Source organism: Sus scrofa, chromosome X (genome assembly GCF_054392235.1).
Source record: "Sus scrofa isolate SSC_HxYL_T2T_F1_AM1 chromosome X, Sscrofa_HxYL_maternal_Yorkshire_Landrace_v2.0, whole genome shotgun sequence".
Taxonomy (NCBI): domain Eukaryota; kingdom Metazoa; phylum Chordata; class Mammalia; order Artiodactyla; family Suidae; genus Sus; species Sus scrofa.
In genome coordinates, this window is record NC_139401.1 from 46,273,727 (window position 1) to 46,301,175 (window position 27,449).

The window sequence follows — 27,449 nt, forward strand, 5'->3', positions numbered from 1 at the left end:
TCTCTGCTTTTTTACAACGTCCTTTTTACAATCCCAACACAGGGGAATTTGACATCTAACAAAAATGCATACATGTTTCTCTTTCGCCCGGCAATCCCACTTCCAGCAATTTGCCCCAAAGATACACCTCCAACAATGTGACGATACATACGCACAAGATTATTCATTGGCCGCATGATTGAGAATTGCAAAATATTGTCAACGATGTCAGTTCCTATACCTAGACAGTGTTTGAATAAATTGTGGTACAGTCACACGATGTAACCCTACGCAGCTGGAAAAAGATTAAGGAAGAAAGCTATAGACAAATGAGGAGTGATTTCCAGGACATACTGCTAAGTGAAAAAAGCAAAATACACAAAAATATCTATAGTATGCAGCCTTCTATGTAATAAACTAGATGATATAAAAAACATAAGTAGGAGTTCCTGTCGTGGCTTAGTGGTTAACAAACCTGACTAGGATCCATGAGGACTCGGGTTCGATCCCTGGCCTCACTCAGTGGGTGAAGGAGCCGGCGTTGCTGTGAGCTGTGGTGTAAGTTGCAGATGAGGCTCGGATCTGGTGTTGCTGTGGCTGCGGTGTAGGCCAGCGGCTGTAGCTCCATTTTGACCACTAGCCTGGGAATCTCCATATGCCACGAGTGCAGCCCTAATAAAAGACAAAAAAAAATAAATAAATAAGATCTTACTCTATAGAACAGGGAAATACATTCAATATCCTGTGATAAACCATAAAGGAAAAGAATTTGTGTCTGTGTGTGTTTGGGTATAACTGAGTCACTTTGCTGTGCAGCAGAAATTAACACATCACTGAAAATCAATTTTTTTTTTGTCTTTTTGTCCTTTTAGGGCCTCACCCCAGGGCATAAGGAGGTTCCCAGGCTAGAGGTCAAATTGGAGCTGTAGCTGCCGGCCTACACCACAACCACAGCCATGCAGGATCCAAGCCACGTCTGCGACCTACACCAGAGCTCACGGCAACGCCCAGATCCTTAACCCACTGAGTAAGGCCAGGGACCAAACCCGCATCCTCATGGATCCTAGTCAGGTTTGTTAACCACTAAGCCACGACTGGAACTCCATAAATCAATTATACTTCAATAAATTTTTCTTTGTCTTTTCAGGGCCACACCCAGGGCGTATGGAGATTCCCAGACTAGGGGTTGAATTGGAGCTACAGCTGCTGGCCTACACCACAGCCACAGCAACGCGGGATCTGAGCTGCATCTTCTACCTACACCACAGCTCATGGCAATGCTGAATACTTAAACCCACTGAGCAAGGCCAGGGATCTAACCTGTGGCCTCATGGAAGCTAGTCAGACTCGTTTCTGCTGAGCCATGACGGGAACTCCATACTGCAATAAATTTTTTAAAAAATAAAATGAGTGTAGAAATCTGCAAGGATGCTCGTTGCAATGCTGTTTTTTAAAAAAGAAAGAGGAGTTCCTGTCATGGCTCAGTGGTTAACGAATCCGACTAGGAACCATGAGGTTGCGGGTTTGATCCCTGGCCTAGCTCAGTGGGTTAAGGATCCGGCGTTGCCGTGAGCTGTGGTGTAGGTTGCAGACGTGGCTTGGATCCTGCGTTGCTGTGACTGTGGTGTAGGCCAGAGCCTACAGTTCTGATTCGACCCCTAGCCTGGGAACCTCCATATGCCGCGGGTGCGGCCTTAGATAAGACAGATAGACAAAAAAAATTTTTTAATTTAAAAAGAAAGAAAATATATGTAAATGTGTTTATCTTTACAAAAAAGAAAAACCAGCACCTATTGAGATTGATTGCCCAGAGGGCTGGGTGGGAGCCAGCTAGAAGGAATGGGACAGAGAAGTGACACCCTTGTTGTCACAACATACTTGTTGACATGGTTCTGACTTTGGAACCCATGTTCATGTTTCCCATACTTAAATAAATAAACGAAATTAGCAAGCATGGGGGGGAAAAATCCTAAAATGGAATACAGACAGAAAAAAATGAACCTTAATCATATTTCAAACACAGCCTCACTGAAGACGAAGAACGAACCCAGATACCTTTTTTTTTTTTTTTTTTTGTCTGCACCCATGGCATGTGAAGCTCCCAGGCCAGGGATTGAACCCATGCCACAGCAGCAACCCGAGCTACTGCAGTGACAACACTGGACCCTGAACCTGCTGAGCCACACGGGAACTCCCCCGAGTAACTTGTGAATAAGGGATCCATCAGGTTATAGACAAAAAGACCGTAACAGATACTGACCTCTAGTTGGTAGATTTATATTGCACCATGAATCAGGTGAGTGAACCTGAAACTACTGAATGTGTATTTTAGGACTGAGCAAATAAATAAAATTCTTGTGGGTAATGAGAATCAGGTTTCTCACTGTTGGAGAAGGGAGTTACAAACAGAAAAAGGAAAGTCTAGGATGAACACTGTGGTGCTGGATTGGTATTGTATTGTATTGTATGTATTTATTTATCTTTGCTTTGTAGGGCTGCACCCATGGCATCTGAAAGTACCCAGGCTAGGGGTCGAATCGGAGCTATAGCTGCCAGCCTACGCCACAGCCACAGCAACGAGGAATCTGAGGCGCGTCTGCGACCCACACCACAGCTCATGGCAACGCCATATCCTTCACCCACTGAGCGAGGCCAGGGATTGAACCCTTATCTTCATGGATCCTAGTCAGGTTTGTTAACTGCTGAGCCACCAAGGAAACTCTGGATCGGTATTGTAGATGTCAGCAGGAACTCATGGATTTTAATATAGAAATAGAAAGAGGTGCATATGGATTTACATACATATGTTTATATGGATTCACGATGTATATGCATCCACATTTATTTTTTATTTTATTTTATTTTTGTCTTTTTGCCTTTACTAGGGCTGCTCCCGTGGCATATGGAGGTTCCCAGGCTAGATGTCTAATCGGAGCTGTAGCCAATGGCCTATGCCACAGACACAGCAACACGGGATCCAAGCTGCATCTGCAACCTACACCACAGCTCACGGCAACACCGGATCCTTAACCCACTGAGCAAGGCCAGGGATCGAACCCGCAACCTCATGATTCCTAGTCGGATTCGTTAACCACTGAGACACGATGGGAACTCCTGCATCCACATTTATATCCAAACTGTACACTGAGAGGGCCTCAGCCACACTAGAGAAGCAATGAGCCCTTCCAGTGCCCAGATCTCGGTGCCCTAAGTGCCATTAACCACTGAAAGGAAACAAGGCTTCTTAGGAGAAATAGCTGACTCCAGGGTCAGGACTGGGAAAGTACAAGCCTGAAACATCCTGATATGATCTAAAGGAGAGTTGTGCTCTTGGTGTTCCCTGGTGGCTCAGCAGGTTAAGGACCTAGCATTGTCACTGTTATGGCACAGGTCTGACCCCTGACCCAGGAATGTCCACATGTTACAGTTGTGGCCTATATATATATATATTCAAAAAATGTTGGAGATATGCCAAAAGGACACAGGAGCCAGCTCAAAGAGATTCCCACTGGCCAAAACTAGAGCAATTAGAGCATTAATATAAATGATAGGCGGAGTTCCTGTCGTGGCTCAGTGGTTAACAAACCTGACTAGTATCCATGAGGACGTGGGTTCTATCCCTGGCCTCGCTCAGTGGGTTAAGGATCCGATGTTGCCGTGAGCTGTGGTGTAGGTCGCAGACGCGGCTCGGATTCTGCATTGCTGTGTCTGTGGTGTAGGCTGGCAGCTGCAGCTCCGATTAGACCCCTAGCCTGGGAGTTTCCTTATGCCTTGGTGCAGCCCTAAAAAGACTAAATAAATAAATACATACAAATTTTAAAAAATAAATGATAGGAGTTCCCCCTGTGAAGCAGTGGGATCAGTGGCGTCTTGGGAGTGCTGGGATGCAAGTTGCATCCCCAGACCAGCAAAGTGGGTTAAGGGTACAGCATTGCCACAGCTGCCACATAGGTCGCAGGTGTGGCTAGGATCTGATCTTTGGTCTGGGAACTCCATATGCTGTGGAGTGGCCAAAAAAGAAAAATAAAATAAAATAGTAACATAAAATAAAATAAATAAACAATAGTTCTTTTTGGAGTTCCCATTGTGGCTCAGCAGTAAGAAACCTGGCTAGTATCCATGAGGATGCAGTTTCAATCCCTGGCCTTGTTCAGTGGGTTAAGGATCTGGCATTGCTGTGGCTGTGATGTAGGCCAGCAGCTGTAGCTGCAATTGGACCCCTGGAGTGGGAGCTTTCATATGCCAAAGGTACGGCCCTAAAAAGCAAAAAAAAAAAAAAAAAACTGGGTGAGTGGCTACATCAAAATTTTAAACTTCTGTTCGTCAAAGGACACAATCAGCAGAGTGAAAAGGTAACCCATGGAATAGGAAAGAATATTTACAAATCATATATCTGATAAGAGGCTAATATTTGAAACATACAAAGAACCCCAACAACTCAACAACAACAAAAACCATTTTAAAAGAGGCATAAGCCACTCCTGGGCATCTATCCAGAGAAAAGCATGACTCGCAAAGACACATGTACTCCAATGTTCATTGCAACACTCTGCAATAGCCCAGACATGGAAACAACCTCAATGTCCATCGACAGAGGAGTGGAGCAAGAAGAGGTGGTCCATATACACAATGGAATATGACTCAGCCATTGAAAGGAACAAAATACTGGCATTTTTAGCAACACGGATGGACCTAGAAATGATCATGCTAAGTGAAGTCAGCCGGACAGTGAGACACCAACATCAAATGCTTTCACTGACATGTGGAATCTGAAAAAAGGACAGAATGAACTTCTTTGCAGAACAGATACTGACTCACAGACTTCGAAAAACTTATGGTCTCCAAAGGAGACAGTTTGGGGGGTGGGGGGATGCACTGGGGTTGTGGGATGGAAATCCTTTAAAATTGGATTGTGAATCATTATACAACTACAGGTGTGATAAATTCATTTGAGTAATTAAAAAAACTTAAAAAATAAAATAAAAAAATAAAAGAGGCAAAGGACTTGAATAGATATTTCTCCAAAGAATATATATAAATGGGGCGGAGTTCCCGTCGTGGCTCAGTGGCTAACGAGTCTGAGGTTGAGGTTGCGGGTTCTATCCCTGGACTTGCTCAGCGGGTTAAGGATCTGGCGTTGCCGTGAGCTGTGGTGTGAGTCGCAGAGGCAGCTCGGATCCCGTGCGGCTGTGGCTCTGGCGTAGGCTGGTGGCTACAGCTCTGATTAGACCCCTAGCCTGGGAACCTCCCTATGCCACGGGAGCAGCCCAAGAAATGGCAAAAAGACAAACAAACAAACAAACAAAAACTTAAAAATAAATAAATAAATAAAAGAGGCATAGGACTTGAATAGATATTTCTCCAAAGAATATATATAAATGGGGCCAATAACTATATGAAAAGATGTTAAACATTGCTAACCATTAGGGAAATACAAATCAAAACCACAATGAGATACCACCTCATACCCATAGGATGACTACTATAAAAAAATAAGTAGGAGTCGCCATCGCGGCACAGCAGAAACGAATCCGACTAGGAACCATGAGGTTGCAGGTTCAATCCCTTGCCTTGCTCAGTGGGTTAAGGATCTGGCATTGCTGTGCCTGTGGTGTAGGCTGGCAGATGTAGCTCCAGTTGGACCCCTAGCCTGGGAACCTGCATATGCCACAGGTGCAGCCCTAAAGAGAAAAAAGAAAAAAAAAAAAGGTGACATATTGTATGATTTCATGTATAGGAAATGTCCAGAATAAGCAAATCCAGAAAGAGATTAGTTGTTGCCTAGGACTGTTAGTGGCAGATAGGAAGTTATTGCTAATGGTTACAGGTTTCTTTCTTTCTTTTTTTTTTTTTTTTTTGTCTTTTTGCCTTTTCTAGGGCTGCTCCCACGGCATATGGAGGTTCCCAGGCTAAGGGTCAAATCGGAGCTGTAGCCACCGGCCTATACCACAGCCACAGCAATTCGGGATCCGAGCCCGCGTCTGCAACCTACACCACAGCTCACGGCAACGCCGGATCCTTAACCCACTGAGCAAGGCCAGGGATCAAACCCGCGACCTCATGGTTCCTAGTCAGATTCGTTTCCCCTGAGCCACGATGGGAACTCCAAGGTTTCTTTTTAGAGAGATGAAACATCCTAAAATTAGATTGTGGTGGGCTTTTGCACAAGTCTGGAAATATACTACCATTGCATTCATTCAGGTGAATTTTGTGGTATGTAAACTATATCTCAATTAAACTACCTTCTTTTTCCTTTTTTGGTCACCCCAAGGCATAAGGAGTTCTGAGGTCAGGGATGAGATCCGACCTACCCTGGGGCAACACCAGATCCTTGACGCACTGTGCCAGGCCAGGGATTGAACCTGCATCCCAAGCGCTCCAGAGACACCACCAATCCCATTGCGCCACAGTGGGAACTTCTCAATTAGGCTACTTTTATAAATACATAAAAGGAGCAACGGATTTTAACCTGTAAAGTATGAATTCCATTCTGCAACAAAGAAACAGATGAATAAATAAATGCATGGGGAAGAAGAGAAAGCTCTTTCTCAGAGCAAAATCCCAACTACACATATCCAAGAAGCTCGTCATACATCCACCATCATAGCGGTAATTGCTTTAGGCAAAGATCACCAACAGATGCTAAACCATTCAGTGAGTGAAAGTTTGAGGAAAAATAGAGGATAGGTTCCCATTGTGGCTCAGCAATAATGAACCTGACTAGCATCCATGAGATCCATGAGGAGGCAGGTTCAATCCCTGGCCACAATCAATGGGTTAAGGATCTGGCGTTGCCCATGAGCGGTGGTGTAGGTGGCAGATGCAGCCCGGATCCCTCGCTGCTGTGGCTGTGGTGTAGGCCAGCAGCTGCAGCTCCGATTCAACCCATAGCCTGGGAACTTCCATATGCTTCGGGTGTGCCCCTAAAAAAAAAAAAAAAAGACCCTCAAAATGTACATTTAGGTAGAGAAACCCGGAAGACACCACTTTCTTTCTTTCTTTCTTTCTTTTTTTTTTTCCATTCCTTGGGCCGCTCCCATGGCAAATGGAGGTTCCAGGATAGGAGTCGAATCGGAGCTGTGGCCGCCCAGCCTACACCACAGCCACAGCAACACGGGATCAGGATCTGAGCCTCGTCTGCAACCTACACCACAGCTCATGGCAATGCCCAAACCTTAACCCACTGAGCAAGGCCAGGGATCGAACCCACAACCTCATGGTTCCCAGTCGGATTCGTTAACCACTGAGCCATGACAGGAACTCCCAGAAGACACCACCTTAATCAAATGAGCAACGTTAATACCAACAGTGTTAGAATTAACCAACACTATGTGCTTCCTAATACACTGAGGTGAACACATCATCGGTTCTGTGGAATTCCTGCCCAACACGCATAATCCAAACCTAATCCTGAGGAAACATCAGATAAACCCAAATTGAAGGGCATTCTTCCAAAGAACCAAGCTGCGCGCCTCAAAGATATCAAGGTCCTGAAAGTTAATGGAAGACCGAGACATTGTTCCAGGTTGAAAGAGACCAAAAAGAACCTGATATAGGAATGCAGCTCATGACCTACAATTTCCTTTTCCTATAAAAGGACAGTATCGACACACCCACTAGGATCGCTAGAATCAAAAAAGCAGACAACAGGGGGTTCCTGTCGTGGCTCGGTGGATAACGAATCCAACTAGTATCCATGAGGACGAGGGTTCGGTCCCTGGCCTGGCACAGTGGGATTAGGACCTGGCGTTGCCCCGAGGTTCGAATCTGGTGTGGCTGTGGTTGTGGCTGTGGCTGGCAGCTACAGCTCCAATTTGACCCCTAGCCTGGGAACCTCCATATGCTGTTGGTGTGGCCCTAAAAAGGCAAAAGAACAACAAAAAAAGTACATAAAAATTTTAAAAGGCAGGTAACAAAGTGTTTGTAAAGGTGTGGAGAAATTGAACTCATCCTCTGCTGGTAGCAGTGTAAGAGAATGTCTTTGTTTTTAGCAAATTCATACTGAAGGGAGTTCCCGTCGTGGCTCAGTGGTTAACGACTCCAACTAGGAACCATGAGGTTGCGGGCTCGATCCCTGGCCCTGCTCAGTAGGTTAAGGATCCAGCGTTGCAGTGAGCTGTGGTGTAGATCACAGACGCAGCTCGGATCCCGTGTAGCTGTGGCTCTGGTGTAGGTTGGTGGCTACACCTCTGATTTGACCCCTAGCCTGGGAACCTCCACATGTTGTGGGTGCATCCCTGAAAAAAAAAAAAAAAAAAAAAAACAGAGAGATAGATATGGAGAGAGAGAGGGAGAGAAAATTATTATTCTGATGCTTGGCTTTTTCCCCCAATCTAATAAGTGAAGAATGGGATCTCGTTGTCTTACTTTCATCCCTTTAATTACAAGGAGACCATTTAAATGTCCAAGATACCGTAAACCAGAATGGCTACGAATGCTATAAAATATGACCCATATTTATTGAATGCCTACCCTCTACTAAGTTCCAGCAATAAAAATATAAAATATCAGATCTAGTAGATGTGAAATAGTATCTGATTGTGGTTTTAATTTTGCATGTTCCTGGGAGTTCCCGTCATGGCTCAGTGGTAGCTAACCCATAAGAATCCATGAGGACAGGGGTTCAATCCCTGTCCCCGCTCAGTGGGTTAAAGATCCGTCGTTGCCATGAGCTGTGGTGTAGGTCGAAGATGTGTCTTGGATCTGGCGTTGCTGTGGCTGTGGTGTAGACCGGCAGCTGTAGCTCCGATTTGACCCCTAGCCTGGGAACTTCCATGAACTGCAGGTTTGGTGCTAAAAAGCAAAAAATAATAATAATAATAATGATCATTTTTTTTAAATTTGCGATTTCCTGATAACTAAGGAGATTGAGTTCTCTTTTCATATATTATACATATTGGCCATTTCAAGTATCTCCTGACATGAATTACCTATTATGTCCATTGTCCATTTTCTAGTGTATTGGTTGTCCTTTTCTGGTTTTGGTTGTTGTTGTTGTTTGCTTTTTAGGGCTGCACCTTTTTAGGGCTATCGCTGCTGGCCTACACCACAGCCACAGCAACGCAAGATTCAAGCCACATCTATGACCTACACCACAGCTCACGGCAACACCAGATCCTTAACCCACTGAGTGAGGCCAGGGATTGAACCCGAAACCTCATGGTTCCTAGTTGGATTCATTTCTGATGCACCACAACGGGAACACTGTCCTTTTCTTATTGACTTGTAGATGCCCTTTATAAGTGCTAGAATCTGGAGACTAGTTCTTCGTCACACACATAAAAAGACTGGATGGAAACAATCAAGCCTGTGAAGCTCAGGGTTCTGCATAGTGATGATTTTCCAGGTTTAAATGCCAGGTCTTACAACCAAGGGAAATATTTCTGGTTTGTGCTGTGGGTCACTTGTTGACTCAACTATGTTTGAAAGCTGAGGGAAAAAAAGTAGAATGAAGCCAAATTTATAAAATTTATGGTCTGTATTCTGCTGTTAGGGAAAGGAATTAAGATTTGTGCATCTGACCTACGTAATTATTCTTTACAGTTGACTGTTGAACAACTAAAAGAGGGGTTAATCTGTGTATAATTCATAGTCAGCACTCCGTATCCACGGTTCCTGCACATCCAAGGATTCAACCAACCAAAGATGAACACTGCAGTGTTTATTATCAAAAAATATCCACCTATTGGAGTTCCTGTCGTGGCTCAGGGGTTAATGAATCTGACTAGGAACCATGAGGTTGCGGGTTCGATCCCTGGCCTCGCTCAGTGGGTTAAGGATCCAGCATTGCCGTGAGCTGTGGTATAGGTCGCAGACGGGGCTCGGATCCCGCATTGCTGTGGCCGTGGCATAGGCCGGAGGCTACAGCTCCGATTCAACCCCTAGCCTGGGAACCTCCATATGCCACACGAGCAGCCCTGGAAAAGGCAAAAAGACAAAAAAAAAAAAAAATCCACCTATCATCAGTGGATCTGTGCAGATCAAACCTTCAAAACTTCGCTGTTCAAGGGTCAACTGTAGATAGGTAGGTAGATGATAGGTAGATAGTCTTACTGTGTTAAAAGTTTTTCATTTGTCGTATATGAATATATATTAATTTATGAGTTAAAACCCCATTTAACTTCATGTTAAACTCCATTTAACTCCGTTTTTTTTGTTTGTTTGTTTGTTTTTTGGGTTTTTTTTGGCCACACCTGTGGCGTGTGGGAGTTCCTGGGCCAGGGATGGAACCTGCACCAGAGCATCGAGCCAGGCTGCTGCAGGGACAACATGGATCCTTAACCCACTGTGCCTCAAGGGAACTCCCATGTTAACATTTTTTCAAAGAGAGGAGACATACATTTTTGTTCAATTACCATTGGTATTTCCAAGCAAAGAACTGCTAATCCCATCCTTTTGTTTAACAGAAAGAGACACAGAAGCCCAGGGAGTGGGCATGGCTAGCCCAGCTCCACACAGGCAGGCATTAATCTCCTTACAACCTGTTTTCCTTAGCTCCTCAGGTCAGGGTGGGGTTCAACTTGACCTTGGCTTCCTTCTCCCCTCCACTTGATAGCTAAGTATGCAGTCCGTGCCCAAGAAATGCTCCTTTGGTAAAAAGCCCCTCACACCCTAAGGGCAGAGTGGAGTGTCCAGACACTGCAGGGTAAGGGAGGCTAGACAGCAAGTGCTGCATAAATCCTCAGAGTTGGCGCAGAGAGAGCCCAATATAAGCCATTGTTGGGAGATGCTGTAAGCGCTTTATACATACTCCCAATCGGTGCTCCCTACTAGCCTCCTGGTTCATAGGGAATACTCAATAGTTGCCAGGGTCACCCTCAATGCAGAGGTGAGTCCGGTGGAGAAGTTAGCAGGCAAATCAGTTCTCAACGACAAGCTAAGTGCGCACCAGAAGTCCCTATGGGGAAAGTACAGGCGCCTAATTCGTGCTCCTTGGTGACAGAGTCAGTACTTGTAAGTGTTTCTGGCCGATCCCTGGTGGCGGGGAGGGTTAGAAATTCCCATAGTTCCCTCAAAGGATGGGAACAGCGAGACATCGGTTTATTTTCCCATCCGTGAAACGGGGGCACCACAGTGTCACGAAGACGTGCGCGGGTGGGCAGTTTCGGGGGCGAGACGGCTGGGAGAGGGAGCGGGCTTCCCCTCCTCCCTCCCCCATCTTTCCCATCTCGGCTTCCAAGGATTAGGAATTTGGCGATCGGAGAGTGTGTTGCTGGACCGCCCGACACGACCCTTCAGGGACTGGCACACCAAGAGGTCGGAGAGGTGCGGGAGCCAACATTCCGCCCGCCGACGTCCTCCCGCGCCCCGCTCCCCTCAACCTCCCACTCCTCCTTCCCTCAATCCTCCCGCTCCCCTCCTCCTCCGTCCCCGCCCCGCTCCTGTCCTCTCATTGGCCGAGAGGGCCGGCCGGGCCTCCCCGGGATTTAAAGGGCCCGCTCTCCGCACCGCCCTGGGAGCCGCAGCTGGTCCCGGCCTTGCGGCCTGCGGGGGAGGCTGCCCGGAGGAGGCGGCGACAGTGGCGGCGGCGGCGGCGCGTCCCCGGCCCCCTGGACCGCAGCTTCCTTACTGCCAGGTAGGTCACCGGTAGTGCACGCGCGGCTCTCCCGCTCCCATCCCGAGCCGGCCTCCCCTTGCGGGTCTGCAGCGCGTGTGCTAGGGCCCCCTCTCCATCACCTTTCCGACTCCCCCTCCTGCTGTGTCCCTAACCACCACCTCCACCTCCCTGCAGCCCTTGGGCCTGGGCAGGGCTTTGTTGGCGGCCGGGAGAGGCCGGGTGGGGGTGGGATGGGGCGCGCGGGGGATACAGGACACCCCCCACATCCGTTCAAGGAGAGATGCACACGGCCCCCAAGTGTCACAGGATCTCCCTCTCTGCCCTCCACACAGAGTGACTCTACCTTGGAAACCAGGGAGCCCCCCAATTTGATATACGGGCCTAGAATGTACACCATTCAATCACCATCGGACCCGGACTGTTCCCAGCATACGAGAAATACAGGTCCTTCATTCACGGCAGGTCATGGGCTGTGTGTGTGCACCCAGGACACCTCACACACACACACACAGTTGGCAGCTCAGTCAACTTGGCACTCACACCCTCCCCCAGCCCCCTGGTACCCTATCTCTACAAGGGTTGGACAGCCCCAAACTGAAATCTGTGTACTCAAGCCCATTCCTTGAGCCTCCTCTGCCCCCATGGACATCCCAGCTAGCTCCCTCTGTGCCCCCTCTTTGGCAGGTCTATCCATCTGTCCATCCATCCGTGGGGGTCCGCAATGGCTACCTTCAGCCGCCAGGAATTTTTCCAGCAGCTGCTGCAGGGCTGTCTCCTGCCTACTGCCCAGCAGGGCCTTGACCAGATCTGGCTGCTCCTTGCCATCTGCCTCGCCTGCCGCCTCCTCTGGAGGCTTGGTAAGTGCCTGCCACCACACGGGCCACCACGCCAGGCCCTATCACACCTGCCACGTTCCATCCCTACCAAACCACACCTAATCCTGCCACATCTTGCCAAGCCAAGCCAGGCTCCAACACGTCCAGCCTACCACATCCCACCAGGCTAAACGCCCTTCCTTCCATATCACGTCTTACGACACCCAACCACCCCATGCTGCACCTCGCCAAGCCACATCCTGCCAACCACAATGCCACATCCTGCCAACCCAAGCCTTTTGGTATTCTTGGGTTCTGAGACTCCAGAAGGCTGAAGTTCTCGGAACTCGGGATCCTGAAATGTCTACATCCCAAGGTTATGATCCTGAAATGCTGATGTCACAGGGTCATGGAAAGTACCACGTATCCCAAAGTATCACATTACAGGGCTTGGGGATTCTGACATGTTGAAATTCTCACATTCTGGAGTTCCCGTTGTGGCTCAGCGGTTAATGAACCTGACTAGTATCCAAGAGGACGCGGGTTCGATCCCTGGCCTCACTCAGTGGGTTAAGGCTCCGGCGTTGCCATGAGCTGTGGTGTCGTTCACAGACGTGGCTCGGATCTGGCATTGCTGTGGCTGTGGTGTAGGCCGGCGGCTACAGCTCCGATTTGACCCCTAGCCTGGAAACCTCCATATGCCGCTTCGGGTGCGGCCCTAAAAAAAAAAAGAAAGAAATTCTCACAGTCTAAGCTTTTGGAAGCCTGGCATTCTGGATGTCTGAAATCAGGGCACAATAAGATTTCCGGCCTCTAGGATTCTGGAATGTTTCCACACACCATGGCAAAGCCTGTATCCAAATGACAAGATCCCAAGTCCCCAGAGTTCCCGTGGGATGCCGAGAATTTGGGAAATCTGGGGTTCAAAGGTTCCCCGCTTTCTCTTTTCTCGTTCTTTTATTTTCAATGGATGTTTTTATTTTTTCCCCAGGTTTGCCATTCTGAAAAATTTCAAAGTTACTGACAAGCTAAGTTGAAATAATAGTACAATGAACACCCATATATACACTACCCGATTCTCTCTCAATATCTTGCCACATTAGCTTACTCACTCCATCTATCCATCCATCCATCTATCTATCCAACTATCTATCTATCCATCCAACTATGTATCTAGCTAGCTAGCTAGCTAGCTATCTGGCTATCTATCTACCTGTCTATCATCTTCCTGAATCACTTAAATAACCTGCTGACACTTCACCCCAAATCCTCTTGTGTGTGCCCCCCCGCCGCCAAAAACAAGGACACCTTCCCTCCACAACCACAGCCGCCATCATCACCCATTCAGGAAATTTCACCCTGATGCAATAATATTATCAAGCGACTCAAATTTCCTCCGGAGTTCCCAACATGCGCTTTATGGATGTCTCATCTCTAAACCCCAGCCCTGCCCCCTCCCCAGCCCCTCAACACCTGCTTTGGGTCCCCTGTCATCCCACCATGTTCCAGCCTCTAAGCCTTTGCCCCGAACTGCGCCCTCCTCCCAGGATGACGCTCAAATTCCCTCTCTTGTTCTCTCGCTCTCTTTCACCCAAAGGGTTGCCCTCCTACCTGAAGCACGCAAGCACCGTGGCCGGCGGCTTCTTCAGCCTCTATCACTTCTTCCAGCTGCACATGGTTTGGGTCGTGCTCCTCAGCCTCCTGTGCTACCTCGTGCTGTTCCTCTGCCGACATTCCTCCCACCGCGGCGTCTTCCTCTCTGTCACCATCCTCATCTACCTGCTCATGGGGTAGGGGTGTGAGTCCTCCTCCTTACCCTGTCGGTGGCAGTGGTGGTGGAAGGGCGGCTGGGTCCCCAGGTCGTCCCCTCCCCCCCACCCTGGGGCCATCCTCCGGCCCAGGGAGGGCGTGGGGTGTTTCTGGAGGTTGGTGAGGGGGGAGGCCTCGAGGAACCTGGGAGAGTTGCTCTCTCTGAAGGCTGCACAGGGACAGGCTGGACTTGAGCTCCCCCTGGAGGAGGGAGCCCTGGAGAGCTCCTCCTCCCTGAGGTTGTACAGGGCCAGGGAAGGTATACCCTCTCTGCAGCTGGGTTGTCCCCCCCTTGGTGGTGACCGAGGCCGTGGGAGTCACAGGGCCAAGGCCACTACCTTTCTCCTCAGTGAGATGCACATGGTAGACACCGTGACCTGGCACAAGATGCGAGGTAGGCAGCCCCGGCCCCGGCCCCGGCCCCGGCCCCATTCCACAGCTCCTAACTGGCCCCCACCCCGGCTTTCCTGCCCCACTTTTCTCCCCCATCTGCCTCGCCCATGGGCCGCGCAGGCCTCAGATCGCCCTTACGTCGGGGTTTCTCTCTCCCCCACCCATCCATCCGTCCCCTCTCCTGAACCTGCCTGACCCTCTTGAGTCGGGTTGTCAGCGGGTCCTGGGCCCCCCTGTTCAACGGCCGGTCTGACCCTGTGCCCACCTGTCCACCCTGCTACTCTTCTTTCCTACCGCCTCTCACCCCCTCCCCATGCGGACCTGCTCTCCGCTCATCCACTTGACTGTGAGCACCACACACAGGGGCCCAGATGATCGTGGCCATGAAGGCGGTGTCTCTGGGCTTCGACCTGGACCGGGGCGAGGTGGGTGCGGTGCCCTCGCCCGTGGAGTTCATGGGCTACCTCTACTTCGTGGGCACCATCGTCTTTGGCCCCTGGATATCCTTCCACAGCTACCTACAGGCCGTCCAAGGCCGCCCGCTGGTGAGGTCCTGGGTGGACAGGTGGGCAGGGTCCGTGGGAAGCACCGTGGGGCAGGGTTCACGGAGCCTCGATCCCCGCAGAGCCGCCGATGGCTGCAGAAGGTGGCCCGGAGCCTGGCGCTGGCCCTGCTGTGCCTTGTGCTGTCCACCTGTGTGGGCCCCTACCTCTTCCCATACTTCATCCCCCTGGACGGTGACCGCCTTCTTCGCAAGTGAGCACAGCCTTCGAGGTCTCCACCCAGCAGTGAGGGGGTTGGGAAGGGACCTGGGGTCTCCCCAGCTCTGAGCCTGTCTCTTAATGCTTCTGTCTGTCTTCTGTTACTACAGCAAGAAACGCAAAGCCAGGTAAATGAGGGCAGGTGCTGAGGGCGAGTGGGGCCGACTGGGGGGTGGGGGGCACCATCTGTAATTGACAGGTTCTGTAAATCTGAGACTGTCTGACCATCGACCCAGTGACTAGACAGAGACTGAGTGTCTGGGCTTTGACCAAGCTTGGCCCCATGACTCCGTGTAAATTGAACACTCTGTCACACATACCGTGTCTGGCTGTCCCTCTGTTCCTCTGTTTCACGATTATGTGACTGCCGTGGGAATGACAACTGTGTGTTGGTTGGTGATGCTGACCTGTCTGTGACTCCGGCTAGGGGTGTGTAGGGGCTGTTTGCCTCTCAGCCAGTGACTCCTTGTGTGGGGCTGGCATTCTGGCTGGCTGTCTGGCTGTGAGGCTGTCAACCATGGGGGTAGCTGGCTGTTACTGGATAAGATAAATCTGGCTCAGAGTTCCCGCTGTGGTGCAGCGGGATCAGTGGCCTCTCTGGAACACCAGGACACGGGTTTGATTCCCAGCCCGGCACAGCAGATTAAGGATCTGGCATTGCCTCAGCTGCAGCCTAATTCTGGCCGGAAATGGGTGCGACTGTCATGTGTTGTGTGTCTGCCCGTGATGGCTCCCGCCTGTATGTCTACTGTCTTTGGCTCCTTGGTATCCTCTGGCTGAGGAGTCGTGAGCAGCTGTGTGCCTGTGCCTGTTGGGAGGACCAACCATCCACCCCTGGTGTAGCTGTTAGGATTTCAGCCAGCCGTTTGATTGTATGACCCTCTCCCCAACTCCCTGGCCGTGGATTGTGTCTGACACTGAATGAGGCTCTGAAAGGTAGAATGACTTACCCAGTGCCACCCAGCTCAGCAGCCAGGCATTAATCCCAGGCCAGATTCCAGAACCTCTGCTTTTTTCATTGTAAGATGCTGCCTGTCTCTGACGTGTCTGATTGTACCACTGATTGGATGATGCTCTTGAGTGTACAGTTGTGTTTGTGTGCATAACGGAGTGCTTGATGGTCTCTGTGCCAAACTAAAGGACTTCCATGTATCTTACGGTCACAGAGTCAGGCCAGATTGCTGGGAGTGTGACAGTATGCATGTCTGGCCATGTGGCTGTCAGTGCGGAGGGCTGTCGGGTTGGACTCGTAACAGTAGCTAGGTTTGGATGTCTGTTCACACGAGGATGTGGGACTATGGCATATTTTAGGGCAGCTCACACATCCGCTGGAGCCACATGAAACTAACTGACAGAAGTTTCCATTGTGGCTCAGCAGTAACGAACCTGACTAGGATCCATGAGGATGCGGGTTTGCCTCACTCAGTGGGTTAAAAGGTCCGGCGTTGCTGTGAGCTGTGGTGCAGGTCGCAGATGCCGCTTGGATCCATCGCGGCTGTGGCTGTGGTGTAGGCCAGCAGCTGTAGTTCCAATTCGCCCCCTAGTCTGGGAGCTTCCATATGCCACACCTGCGGGCCTAAAAAAAAGCAAAAAAAAAAAAAAAAGAAAAGAAAGAAACTGACAGTGTCCAGATGAAGGGATGCGTGGGACTCTCACAGTGCAGCGCTTTGGCCGCCACGTTTCTGTCTTGCTTGTTTTTTGGGTTTTTTTTTGTCTTTTTTCTAGGGCCGCTCCTATGGCATATGGAGGTTCCCAGGCTAGGGGTCTAATCGGAGCTGTAGTTGCCAAGCCTACGCCAGAGCCACAGCCACATGGGATCCAAGCCGCATCTGCGACCTATGCCACAGCTCCCGGCAACACTGGATCCTTAACCCACTGAGCAAGGCCAGGGATCGAACCCTCAATCTCATGGTTCCTAGTCGGATTCGTTAACCACTGCGCCACCACGGGAACTCCTGTCTTGCTTGTTGATGAACAACTCTGGCCAGCCTCCAGGGCCTCTCTGACTCTCTTTCCTTTCTTCTCTGCTGCCTTCCTGACCCCTAGGGGCACCATGGTAAGGTGAGTCTTACAGAGTGGGGCTGGGGATGCTGGCACGTGGTTGGGGGGTCATGCTGGGGTAGGGGTGGGGCAGGGCGTGATGCCTCTCTCTCTCCCTGGCTCCTTCCCCACCTCCCTCTTCAGGTGGCTGCGAGCCTACGAAAGTGCTGTCTCCTTCCACTTCAGCAACTATTTTGTGGGCTTTCTGTCCGAGGCCACAGCCACGTTGGCGGGGGCCGGCTTCACCGAGGAGAAGGATCACCTGGAATGGTGGGGAGGGCTGGGGGGCCCCCTCCCCCACAGGGTACTGCCTAAAGAGGAGCTGCAGGGAGGAGGGGGGGTGCCCCCCCGGGGGGAGGGAACAGCCAAGACAAAAGTGTGGCGGTCAGGTGGGTTGAAGTCCCAAGGAGCTGGCATGTCTCTTTTGCTCACAGGGACCTGACCGTCTCTAAACCACTGAACGTGGAGCTGCCCCGGTCCATGGTGGAAGTTGTCACAAGCTGGAACCTGCCCATGTCTTATTGGCTAAATAACTGTGAGTCACCAAGTCACCACTCCGAGAGAGTGGGGGGGTCCTCAACCCGTGTCCCTTTTACTCATTCATACAACAAGCTGAAGATGGTGCAGGGACCAAAAAAACCGCCCAAATCCCTGCCCTTGTGGACTTGACATGTTTTGTCAGGGGAGGAGATACTAAGAAACAAAAATACATAGTAGTTCAGGTGGTGATAAGTGCTGTGATTAAAAAAAAAAAAAGGAAAGAAAGTGGAGTTCCCACTGTGGTTCAGTGGGTTAAGAACCTGACTGCAGTGGCTGGGGTTGCTTTGGAGGCATGAGTTCAATCCCCAGCCAGGTGCAGTGGGTTAAAGGATCTGTCGTTGCTGCAGCTGGGGCACAGGTTGAAGCTGCAGCTTGGGTTCAATCCCTGGCCTGGGAACTTACATATGCCTCGGGGGCAGCCATTAAAAAAAAAAAAAAAAAAAAAAGAAGAGGAGTTCCAGTGGTGGCTCAGTGGAAATGAATCTGACTAGCATCCTTGAGGACACAGGTTCAATCCCTGGCCTTGCTCAGTGGGTTAAGGATCTGGTGTTGCCGTGAGCTGTGGTGTAGGTGGCAGACACGGCTCAGATCTGGTGTTGCTGTGGCTGTGGCATAGGCCGGCGGCTATAGCTCTGATTGGACCCCTAGCCTGGAAACCTCCATATGCTGTGGGTGCAGCCCTTAAAAGACCAAAAAAAAAAAAAAAGAAGAAGAAAGAAAGAAAGGAGTTCCATCGTGGCGCAGTGGTTAATGAACTCAACCAGGAACCATGAGGCTGTGGGTTTGATCCCTGGCCTCTCTCAGTGGGTTAAGGATCTGGCATTGCCGTGAGCTGTGATGTAGGTCCCAGACGTGGCTCGGATCCCATGTGTCTGTGGCTGTGGTGTAGGCCGGCAGCTACAGCTCTGATTCAACCCCTAGCCTGGGAACCTCCGTATGCCACGGGTGCGGCCCTAAAAAGACAGAAAAAAGAGCAGGTAGAGATAATCTGGGAGTGTTAGGAGTGTGTGGGTGAGGGTGACTGTAATTTTAAATAAATGAGCCAGAGCAAGTCTCACCAAGGAGCTGATATTTTGCAGATTTGAGGAAGGCGAGAGAGCAAGCAGTGCAAATATGGGGGTGGGGACTTAACACATCGAAGGAATAGCAAGTGCCAAGCCCCTAAGGCAGGAACATACCTGGCACATTTGAGAAACAATGAGGAGACCAGTTTGGTGGGATCAGAGTAAGTAAGTGAGGCGGATCAGTAGGGCCTCTCTGGCCGCAGGGAGGACTTTGGCTTTTTCTCTGAGATGAGCAAAGGATGGAGTGGAGGAAGGCTATGGGCAGCCCTGGGTTGTAGCAGGATCCTCTGGCTACTATGAAGACAGCTCTGAAAGGGGTGAGAGTGCCCATGGAAGTGGAAAGGTTAGATTCAGGATAAACTGAAGATGGACTTGACAGGATTTGCTGAGAGTCTGGTTGTGGAAACCAGGAGGAGAGCAGATCAAGGGCGATGGGGAGATTTTTGCCCTGAGGAACCAGAACGGTGGAATTGACATGGGCTGCACTTGGGAAGAAAGATCAGGAGCTAAGTTTGTTTGTTTGCTTGCTTGCTTGTTTGGGTTTTGTTTGTTTGTTTGTTTGTTTGGTTTGGTTTGTTTTGTTTTGGCCATGGCATTCGGAAGTTCCCTGGGCCAGGGCTTAGACCTGCACTACAGCAGTGACAACACTGGATCCTTAAGCTGCTGCGCCGCCAGGGAGCTCCAGGAACTAAGTTTTATTTATTTATTTATTTAGTCTTTTCTGGGGCAGCACCCACATCATATGGGGGTTCCCAGGCTAGGGGTCGGATTGGAGCTGTAGCCGCCGGCCTACGCCACAGCCACAGCAACCCCAGATCCGAGCCATGTCTGCGACCTGCCCCACAGCTCAAGGCAACGCTGGATCCTTAACCCGCTACACAAGGCCAGGGGTCGAGCCCGCAACCTCATGGTTCCTCATCGGATTCGTTAACCACTGAGCCACGACGGGAACTCCAAGGAGCTAAGTTTTAGACATGTAACGTCTGAAGCCATTATAAAGAGAATTTATCCTGGAGGCCTCAAGAGATTGTGGGTGGCCTCACCCTGCCCTATGACACCCCCACCCCCAGAAGGGCAGGGGCGGAATCTGAGGAGACTCTTGACCTGCATCTCCCCCCACCTGCAGATGTTTTCAAGAATGCTCTCCGCCTGGGGACCTTCTCAGCCGTGCTGGTCACCTATGCAGCCAGTGCCCTCCTGCACGTGAGCAGGGCAGAGCAGGATCTGGGTGGTAGCTGGGTGGGTGGGGGGGCAGGGCCTCCTTTGCACTCACCTCAGTGTCCCCTTCCCCACCCCCCTCACCCCCACCCCCACCCCCGCCACAACCCCAGGGCTTCAGCTTCCACCTGGCTGCAGTGCTGCTGTCCCTGGCATTTATCACGTATGTGGAGCATGGTGAGTGCAGAACCCAAGCCAGCTGATGAGATGGGAGGTTGCGGGAGGGGCTGGAGCCACAGTCTCCTGAGGCTCCCCTGACACCCTGACCTCCTCCCTCCATCTGCCCTAGTCCTCCGAAAGCGCCTGGCTCGGATCCTCAGTGCCTGCGTCCTGTCAAAACGGTGCCCACCAGAATGTCCACACCAGCATCGCTCGGTGAGGGTTTGTTTAGCCCAGGCAGCCTGACACTCGGCCTCACTCAGAAATCACTCCTGTCTCCATCTTGTGTCTGTCTCAGGGTGCCCAGCTTCCTCTCCCAGTACCTGAACCTCACCTCTATTCACCAGCTTCCTTTTTTTCTTCCCCCGCTTTTTAGGGCTGCACCTGCAGCATCTGGAAGTTCCCAGGCTACGGGGTGAATGGGAGCTGCAGCTGCCCGCCTACACCACAGCCACAGCAGCTAAGGATCCAAGCCACGTCCGAGACCTACACTGCAGCTCGTGGCAACATTGGATCTGTAACTCACTGAGCGAGGCCAGGGATCAAACTCATATTCTCATGGATATGAGTCAGTTTCTTAACCCACTGAGCCACTCTGGGAATCCTCCGGCATCCATTCCGTTTTTTTTTTTTTTTTTTTTTGGCATTTTAGGGCTGAACCCAAGGCATATGGACGTTCCCAGGCTAGGGGTCAAATCGAAGCTGCTGCTGCCCGTATGCCACAGCCACAGCAGTGCTGGATTGAGCTGTGGCTTCGACCTACACCACAGCTCCTGGCAACGCCGGATCCTTAACCCACTGAGCAAGGCCAGGGATTGAACCTGAATCCTCATGGATCCTAGTCGGTGAGCCACGATGGGAACTCCGGCATCCATTTCTTAACAAACATTTATCAAGCAACTGCTGTATACCCACCTGGCATTCATTTTCCCCAGTGAACATTTGTTGAGCTCCTGCCAGTACAGGCACTGTTCTAGGTGCTGGTGACACAGTGGTGAACAAAACAGACCAAAGTCCCAGCTCTCTGGGACAAACATTTTAACAGAGGAGACAGTACATAAAAAATAAGTTAGTCAAGTATAGTAGTTCGTAAGCTTGCAATTAGTGCCGAGGAGAAAATACATATGAGAAAGAGGAGAGGAAGTATCGGGCAGTGGTGAGTGGTCTCAGGGCCGTACCCGTGGCATATGGAGGTTCCCAGGCTAGGGGTCTAATTGGAGCTGTAGCCGCCAGCCTATACCACAGCCACAGCAACGTGGGAACCGAGCCACGTCTGCAACCTACACCACAGCTCACAGCAACGCCAGACCCTTAAGCCACTGAGCAAGGCCAGGGATCGAACCTGCAAGCTCATGGTTCCCAGTCGGATTCGTTAACCACTGAGCGACAACGGGAACTCCAAAATGGGTAGATGACTTTTGAGTTCTTTAACTGAAGGAGGTGAGAGAGGGAAGCCTCCAGGCAAGAGGAACAGCCAGTGTAAAGGGCCTCAGATGGGAAAGGGCTTGGAAAATTCAAGGAACAGCAAGGAGGCCAGTCTCACTTGAGCAGAGTGATTGAGAGGGAGAGAGGTGGGCCCAATAGGTCATGATGGGATTTGCTTTGGTTTGATTTTTTTTTTTTTCTCATTCTTCTTGCAACAAGAAGTTTGGACACTTTCTGGGAGTTCTCCTTGTGGCTCAGCAGTAACGAACCCGACTAGTATCTCTGAGGATGCAGGTTCGATCCCTGGCCTCACCCAGTGGGTTAAGGATTTGGCATTGCTGTGAGCTGTGGTGTAGGTAGCAGACATGGCTCGGATCCCAAGTTGCTATAGCTGTGGTGTAAGCCGGCAGCTGCAGTTCCAATTCTACCACTAGCCTGGGGATTTCCATATGCCACAGGTGCAACCCTAAAATGAAAAGAAAAAAAAAAAAGGAAGAAGAAGAAGTTTGGACAATTTTTTTGTTGGTTTTTGGTTTTTTTGTTTGGTTGGTTTTGTTTTTGTTTTGTTTTGGTTTTTGGTTTTTTTTTTTTTTTTTTTTTGCTTTTTAGGGCCTCACCTGTGGCATATGGAAGTTCCCAGGCTAGGGGTTGAATCGGAGCTACAGCTGCTGCTACAGCAATGCAGGATCCGAGCTGTGTCTCCGACCTACACCACAGCTCACGGCAACTCCAGATCCTTAACCCACTGATAGAGGCCAGGGATCGAACCTGCATCCTCATGGATACTAGTCGGGCTTGTTACCGTTGAGCCACAATGGGAACTTCCTATTTTTTTGTTGTTGTTGTTTAGTTTGGACAATTTAAGATTTATCTCCCACCCAACAACCAATGTTTATCACCGTAAACCCCCAACTCTAAGCCCCACCCACCATTCTTCCTCCTCTGCCTGAATACTTGTGTCTCCTCCAACCTGGACAGTTTCAAGCTAGCAGTACCCTCATCCTGAATCCCCCTTGAGCTCCCATAGGAGGATCAGAACCATCCCAGAGTTCCCATTATGGCTTAGTGCTAAAGAACCCAACTAGTATCCATGAGGACTTGGGTTCGATCCCTGGCCTCGCTCAGTGGGTTAAGGGTCTGGTGCTGCCATGAGCTGTGGTGTAGGTTGCAGATGCAGCTCGGATCCCTCATTGTTGTGGCTGTGGCGTAGGCCAGCAGCTGCAGCTCTGGTTCCACCTGTAGCCTGGGAACTTCCATAGGCTGAGAGTGGCCCTAAAAAGCTAAACAAACAAACAAAAAAAATCTCTTTCCTGCCCCAGGGGATGTCCCTGTGTCTGCCTGGGTAGGGCTGAGGGACAATGATTAGGTCCAGCTGCCAAGCATCTCCATCTGTCCCTCACAGGGCCTGGGGATTCGAGCCTTAAACCTGTTCTTTGGGGCCCTGGCCACCTTCCATCTGGCTTACCTGGGCTCCCTGTTCGATGTTGATGTGGACGACACCACAGAGGAGCAGGTGAGCTGGGGCCCTGGCCTGGGGGGTACCCAGGGATGTGCTACCCGCTCATGGGAACCATGAGGACAAAGGTGAGAGGCTGAGGGGTGACAACCTCGTGTCGTGTGTCTCTAGCTTGTGCGGCCAGTGCTCCTCTGTCCTTCTTTTCCCTTGTCCCTCTGGTTGATTCATACTGTTGGTTCTTTTACTTGGGTGAAGTGTGCAAACTATGTTTATTTTGCTTATAAACGTTATATTCTAGTGATGGAGTTCGAAATGCAGCTTTTACCTTTTTTTTTTTGTCTTTTTGCCATTTCTAGGGCCGCTCCTGCGGCATATGGAGGTTCCCAGGCTAGGGGTTGAATCGGAGCTGTAGCCACCGGCCTACGCCACAGCCACAGCAACGCGGGATCCAAGCCGCGTCTGTGACCTACAACCACAGCTCACGGCAACACCAGATCCTTAACCCACTGAGCAAGGCCAGGGATCAAACCCAAAACCTCATGGTTCCTAGTCAGATTCGTTAACCACTGAGCCATGACGGGAACTCCCAGCTTTTACCTTTTTTAAAGTAAATTATTTCATCATATCTTTATTTAGATAGAATTTGCAAGATTCTGTTCTTACTTAATTTGTTTTTAAAAGGATTTTTACTTACATTGACTGTGCTATGCCTGGGTTCTACTTAAAAAGTATATGTTGGAGTTCCCTAGTGGCCTAGGGGGTTAAGAATCAAGTGTTGTCACCATGGCTGCTGGCCCAGGAACTTCCCCATGCTGCCGGCCTGGCCAAAAAAGAAGTGTATGTGCAAATGTTTATGCTACCTTTTAAATTTACTTCCCCCTCACCCTGCTTTTTTTTTTTTTTTTTTTTTTTTTTGCTTTTTAGGGCCGCACCTTCGGCAAATGGAGGTTCCCAGGCTAAGGGTCCAATCAGAGCTGTAGCTGCCAGCCTACACCACAGCCACAGCAATGCCAGATCCTTCACCCACTAAGCAAGGCCAGGGATCAAACCCACATCCTCATGGATCCTAGTCGGTTTGGTTAATTGCTAAGCCACAAAGGGAACTCCATTTTTTCACTTTTTTTTTAGGGCCCCACCTGTGGCATATGAAAGTTCCCAGGCTAGGGGTAGAACTGAGCTACAGCTGCCAGCCTACACCACAGCCACAGCAGCCTAGGATCCAAACCACATCTGCGACCTATACCACAGCTCACAGCAATACCAGATTCTTTTTTTTATTATTATTTATTTATTTATTCATTTATTTTATGACTGCAGCCGCAGCATGTGGAAGTTTCCAGGCCAAGAATTGAATCTGAGCTGCAGCTGCAACCTACACCAGATCCCTTAACCTACAACGGGAACTCCAAGGAAAAACATTTTAAAAATAATGTTCATTCCTATGGTTCTAGCAGGATCCAGGCATTTCTTCTCTTTTAGTTAAATTTTAATTTTTTGGAGAAGGGGTCTTTTTTTGCCTTTTCTAGGACCGCTCCCGTGGCATATGGAGGTTCCCAGGCTAGGGGTCGAATCAGAGCTGTAGCTGCTGGCCTACAGCAATGCAGGATCCGAGCCGCGTCTGCAACCTACACCACAGCTCACGGCCATGCCGGATCCTTAACCCACTGAGTAAGGCCAGGGATCGAACTCACAACCTCATGGTTCCTAGTCGAATTCGTTAACTACTGAACCACAACGGGAACTCCAAAATTTTAATTTTTTTAATTGAAAATTAAACCTTATCTTAGGAGCTCCCATTGTGGCTCAGTGGTAATGACCCAACTAGTCTCCATGAGGATTTGGGTTTGATCCCTGGCCCTACTCAGTGAGTTGAGGATCCAGTGTTGCCGTGAGTTGTGGTATAGGTCAAAGACGTGGCTGGGATCTGGCGTGGCTGTGGCTGTGGCATAGGCTGGCAGCTGTAGCTCTGATTCAACCCCATGCCTGGAAACCTCCATATGCCATAAGTTCAGTACTAAAAAAAAAAAAAGAAAAAGACAAAAAAACCCATCTTTGGTGTTCCTGTTGTGGCACAGTGGAAACAAATCAGGGTAGTATCCGTGAGGGTGGGGGTTCAATCCCTGGCCTTGCTCACAGGGTCCAGGATCCTGTATTGCCATGAGCTGTGGTGTAGGTCACAGACGCGGCTCGGATCCCTCATGGCTGTGGCTGTGGTGTTGACCTGGAGCTGCAGCTCGAATTTCACCCCCAGCCTGGGACCTTCCATATGCCGTGGGTGCAGCCCTAAAATGACAAAAAAATTTTTTTAATAAAAATACTTTTTAATTCCCTCCCCCACCGAGTTTTTACCCTAAAGGTAACACATGAATGACACTATGCTGCATGTTGTGTTTTTCACATAGTAATTCCTAAAAGGCTTCCATGTCAGTACATAGTGTCCTCATTTTTTCCATTGTGACACAATGTAATTTGTCCCTTATTGGTGGACACCCAGGTGATCGCCACTCCTTTCCTATGATAAATGCTGCTGCAGCAAGTAATACCCTCACACCCGTGTGGATTCATACAGGTGCAGCTAGAACTGTAGGATCTAGACTTCATAGTGATGGAGAAGTTTCTTTTTTTTTTCTTTCTTTTTTTTTTTTTTTTTTTTTTTGTCTTTTTGCCATTTCTTGGGCCGCTCCCGCAGCATATGCAGGTTCCCAGGCTAGGGGTCGAATTGGAGCTGTAGCCACTGGCCTACGCCACAGCCACAGCAACACGGGATCCGAGCTGAGTCTGCAACCTACACCACAGCTCACGGCAACGCCGGATCCCCAACCCACTGAGCAAGGCCAGGGATCGAATCCGTTCATGGTTCCTAGTCGGATTCATTAACTCCAAGTTTCTTTTCACTATCCCACCAGCAGTGTGTGATACTGCTTGTTGCCCCACCCACAGAGGGGCTCTCAGATTTCATGGATATGTATGCCAGTTTGAGCGGAGGAAAAAGATGAGTGTCAAAAAAAAAAAAAGAAAGAAAAGAAAAAAGGAGTTCCTGTCATGACGCAGGGGAAACGAATCCGAGTAGGAACCATGAAGTTGCAGGTTCAATCTCTGGCCTCGCTCAGTGGGTTAAGGATCTGGCGTTGTCGTGAGCTGTGGTGTAGGTCACAGATGCGGCGCAGATCTGGCGTTGCTGTGGCTGTAGTGTAGACAGCTCCAGCTTCAATTCAACCCCTAGTCTGGGAACTTCCATATGCCTTGTATGTGGCCATAAAAAAAAAAAATAGGGAAAAAATCAGTTTCTAGGAGCTCTTTATATGTAAGGAAGAGTAGAAATCAGAGAGTGGGATTGCCTTGTCTTGTTTTTTAAATTTTGAAAGGAGAAGAAAACAGAAAAAAACCAAACCCTGAGTCTGCTTACCTTTCATATGTAGCCAGTGTCTTCTCTGGGACCTCATTTAGGGTAGCAGTGGAGTCACTGAAATGTCCTTGGGCAAAGGATGGGTTTTCCTGAGACCTTCTTTGTTCTCGCTGGATGGGACCAACTGTCACCTCTTTCTCTCCCACAGGGCTATGGCATGGCATACACTATCCACAAATGGTCAGAGCTCAGCTGGGCCAGTCACTGGGTCACTTTTGGATGCTGGATCTTCTATCGTCTCATAGGCTGAGGCACAGCTGTGGACCTTCGCAGCTCCCTCAAGACCCCTCCTCAGGGTGCCAGCTCTGATGGGGAATGAGGGAAGGCCCTCTCTCTAATTCTGACCCTCTCTCCATCCTTGACCCCCTCAACACCTACACACACACACACACACACACACACACACACACACAGCATTTCCATGCCTGCCAATCCCCACCCCACCACAAGGCGGGAAGGGAGTGTAGTCCCTGCTGGGGCTTAGGGGTGGAGGATGCTTGGGGAAGCAGAGAGGGGGAGATCCAGGGCCTCCCCGCCTTCCTTATCCCTTTTTATATGCAGTTTGTTATTATCAAATAAAAGTAGGAAATATACAAAAACCTCTTTTTTTTCACTGCTCATTGGGAAATAAGAGTGAGTGAGGAAGGAGGCACAGCATGGATAGAATTTTGGTACCTAGGAACCCTGAAGAGGGAGCACACTGTGATTGGTTCCTGGTTAATTTATTATCATGATTGGATGATGAGCCTGAGAATACCACTGCCCGGTTCCAGTGGGGCCAGGACAGACTAGATTCTTGGATGGGGTGGGAGCCAATTGGCTTGAAA

At 49.8% G+C, this 27,449-nt stretch overlaps 1 protein-coding gene across 9 annotated transcripts; it reads left to right on the forward strand.

Annotated features, from left to right (window-relative positions):
* Positions 1–11,416: 11,416 nt before the first annotated feature.
* Positions 11,417–27,221, forward strand: PORCN (porcupine O-acyltransferase). 9 transcript variants are annotated; one of them, XM_005657803.4, is made up of 16 exons: positions 11,417–11,554; positions 11,869–11,980; positions 12,221–12,393; positions 13,949–14,141; positions 14,511–14,554; positions 14,917–15,098; positions 15,179–15,309; positions 15,425–15,442; positions 17,361–17,375; positions 17,499–17,624; positions 17,789–17,889; positions 20,085–20,161; positions 20,290–20,353; positions 20,466–20,551; positions 23,163–23,273; positions 26,771–27,221. In XM_005657803.4, exons 3-16 carry the CDS (start codon positions 12,258–12,260, stop codon positions 26,870–26,872), a joined length of 1,386 nt encoding a protein of 461 aa, XP_005657860.1. In that variant the 5' UTR covers positions 11,417–11,554; positions 11,869–11,980; positions 12,221–12,257; the 3' UTR covers positions 26,873–27,221. The 9 variants fall into 9 exon arrangements, 8 of the variants coding, with proteins under 8 accessions (XP_005657860.1, XP_084863983.1, XP_003360347.2 ...); XR_014835359.1 differs by lacking the exon at positions 11,869–11,980 and having other exon boundaries at positions 17,499–17,658; XM_085007857.1 differs by lacking the exon at positions 17,361–17,375.
* Positions 27,222–27,449: the final 228 nt, after the last annotated feature.

What these genes read in the sequence shown, in the direction of transcription:
- PORCN (XM_005657803.4), top strand. Translation starts at nt 12,258, where the DNA reads ATGGCTACCTTCAGCCGCCAGGAATTTTTCCAGCAGCTGCTGCAGGGC. An exon ending in CCGCCTCCTCTGGAGGCTTG is followed by an intron (nt 12,394 to 13,948) that starts GTAAGTGCCTGC and finishes TTTCACCCAAAG; the next exon opens with GGTTGCCCTCCTACCTGAAG. An exon ending in CCGTCCAAGGCCGCCCGCTG is followed by an intron (nt 15,099 to 15,178) that starts GTGAGGTCCTGG and finishes CGATCCCCGCAG; the next exon opens with AGCCGCCGATGGCTGCAGAA.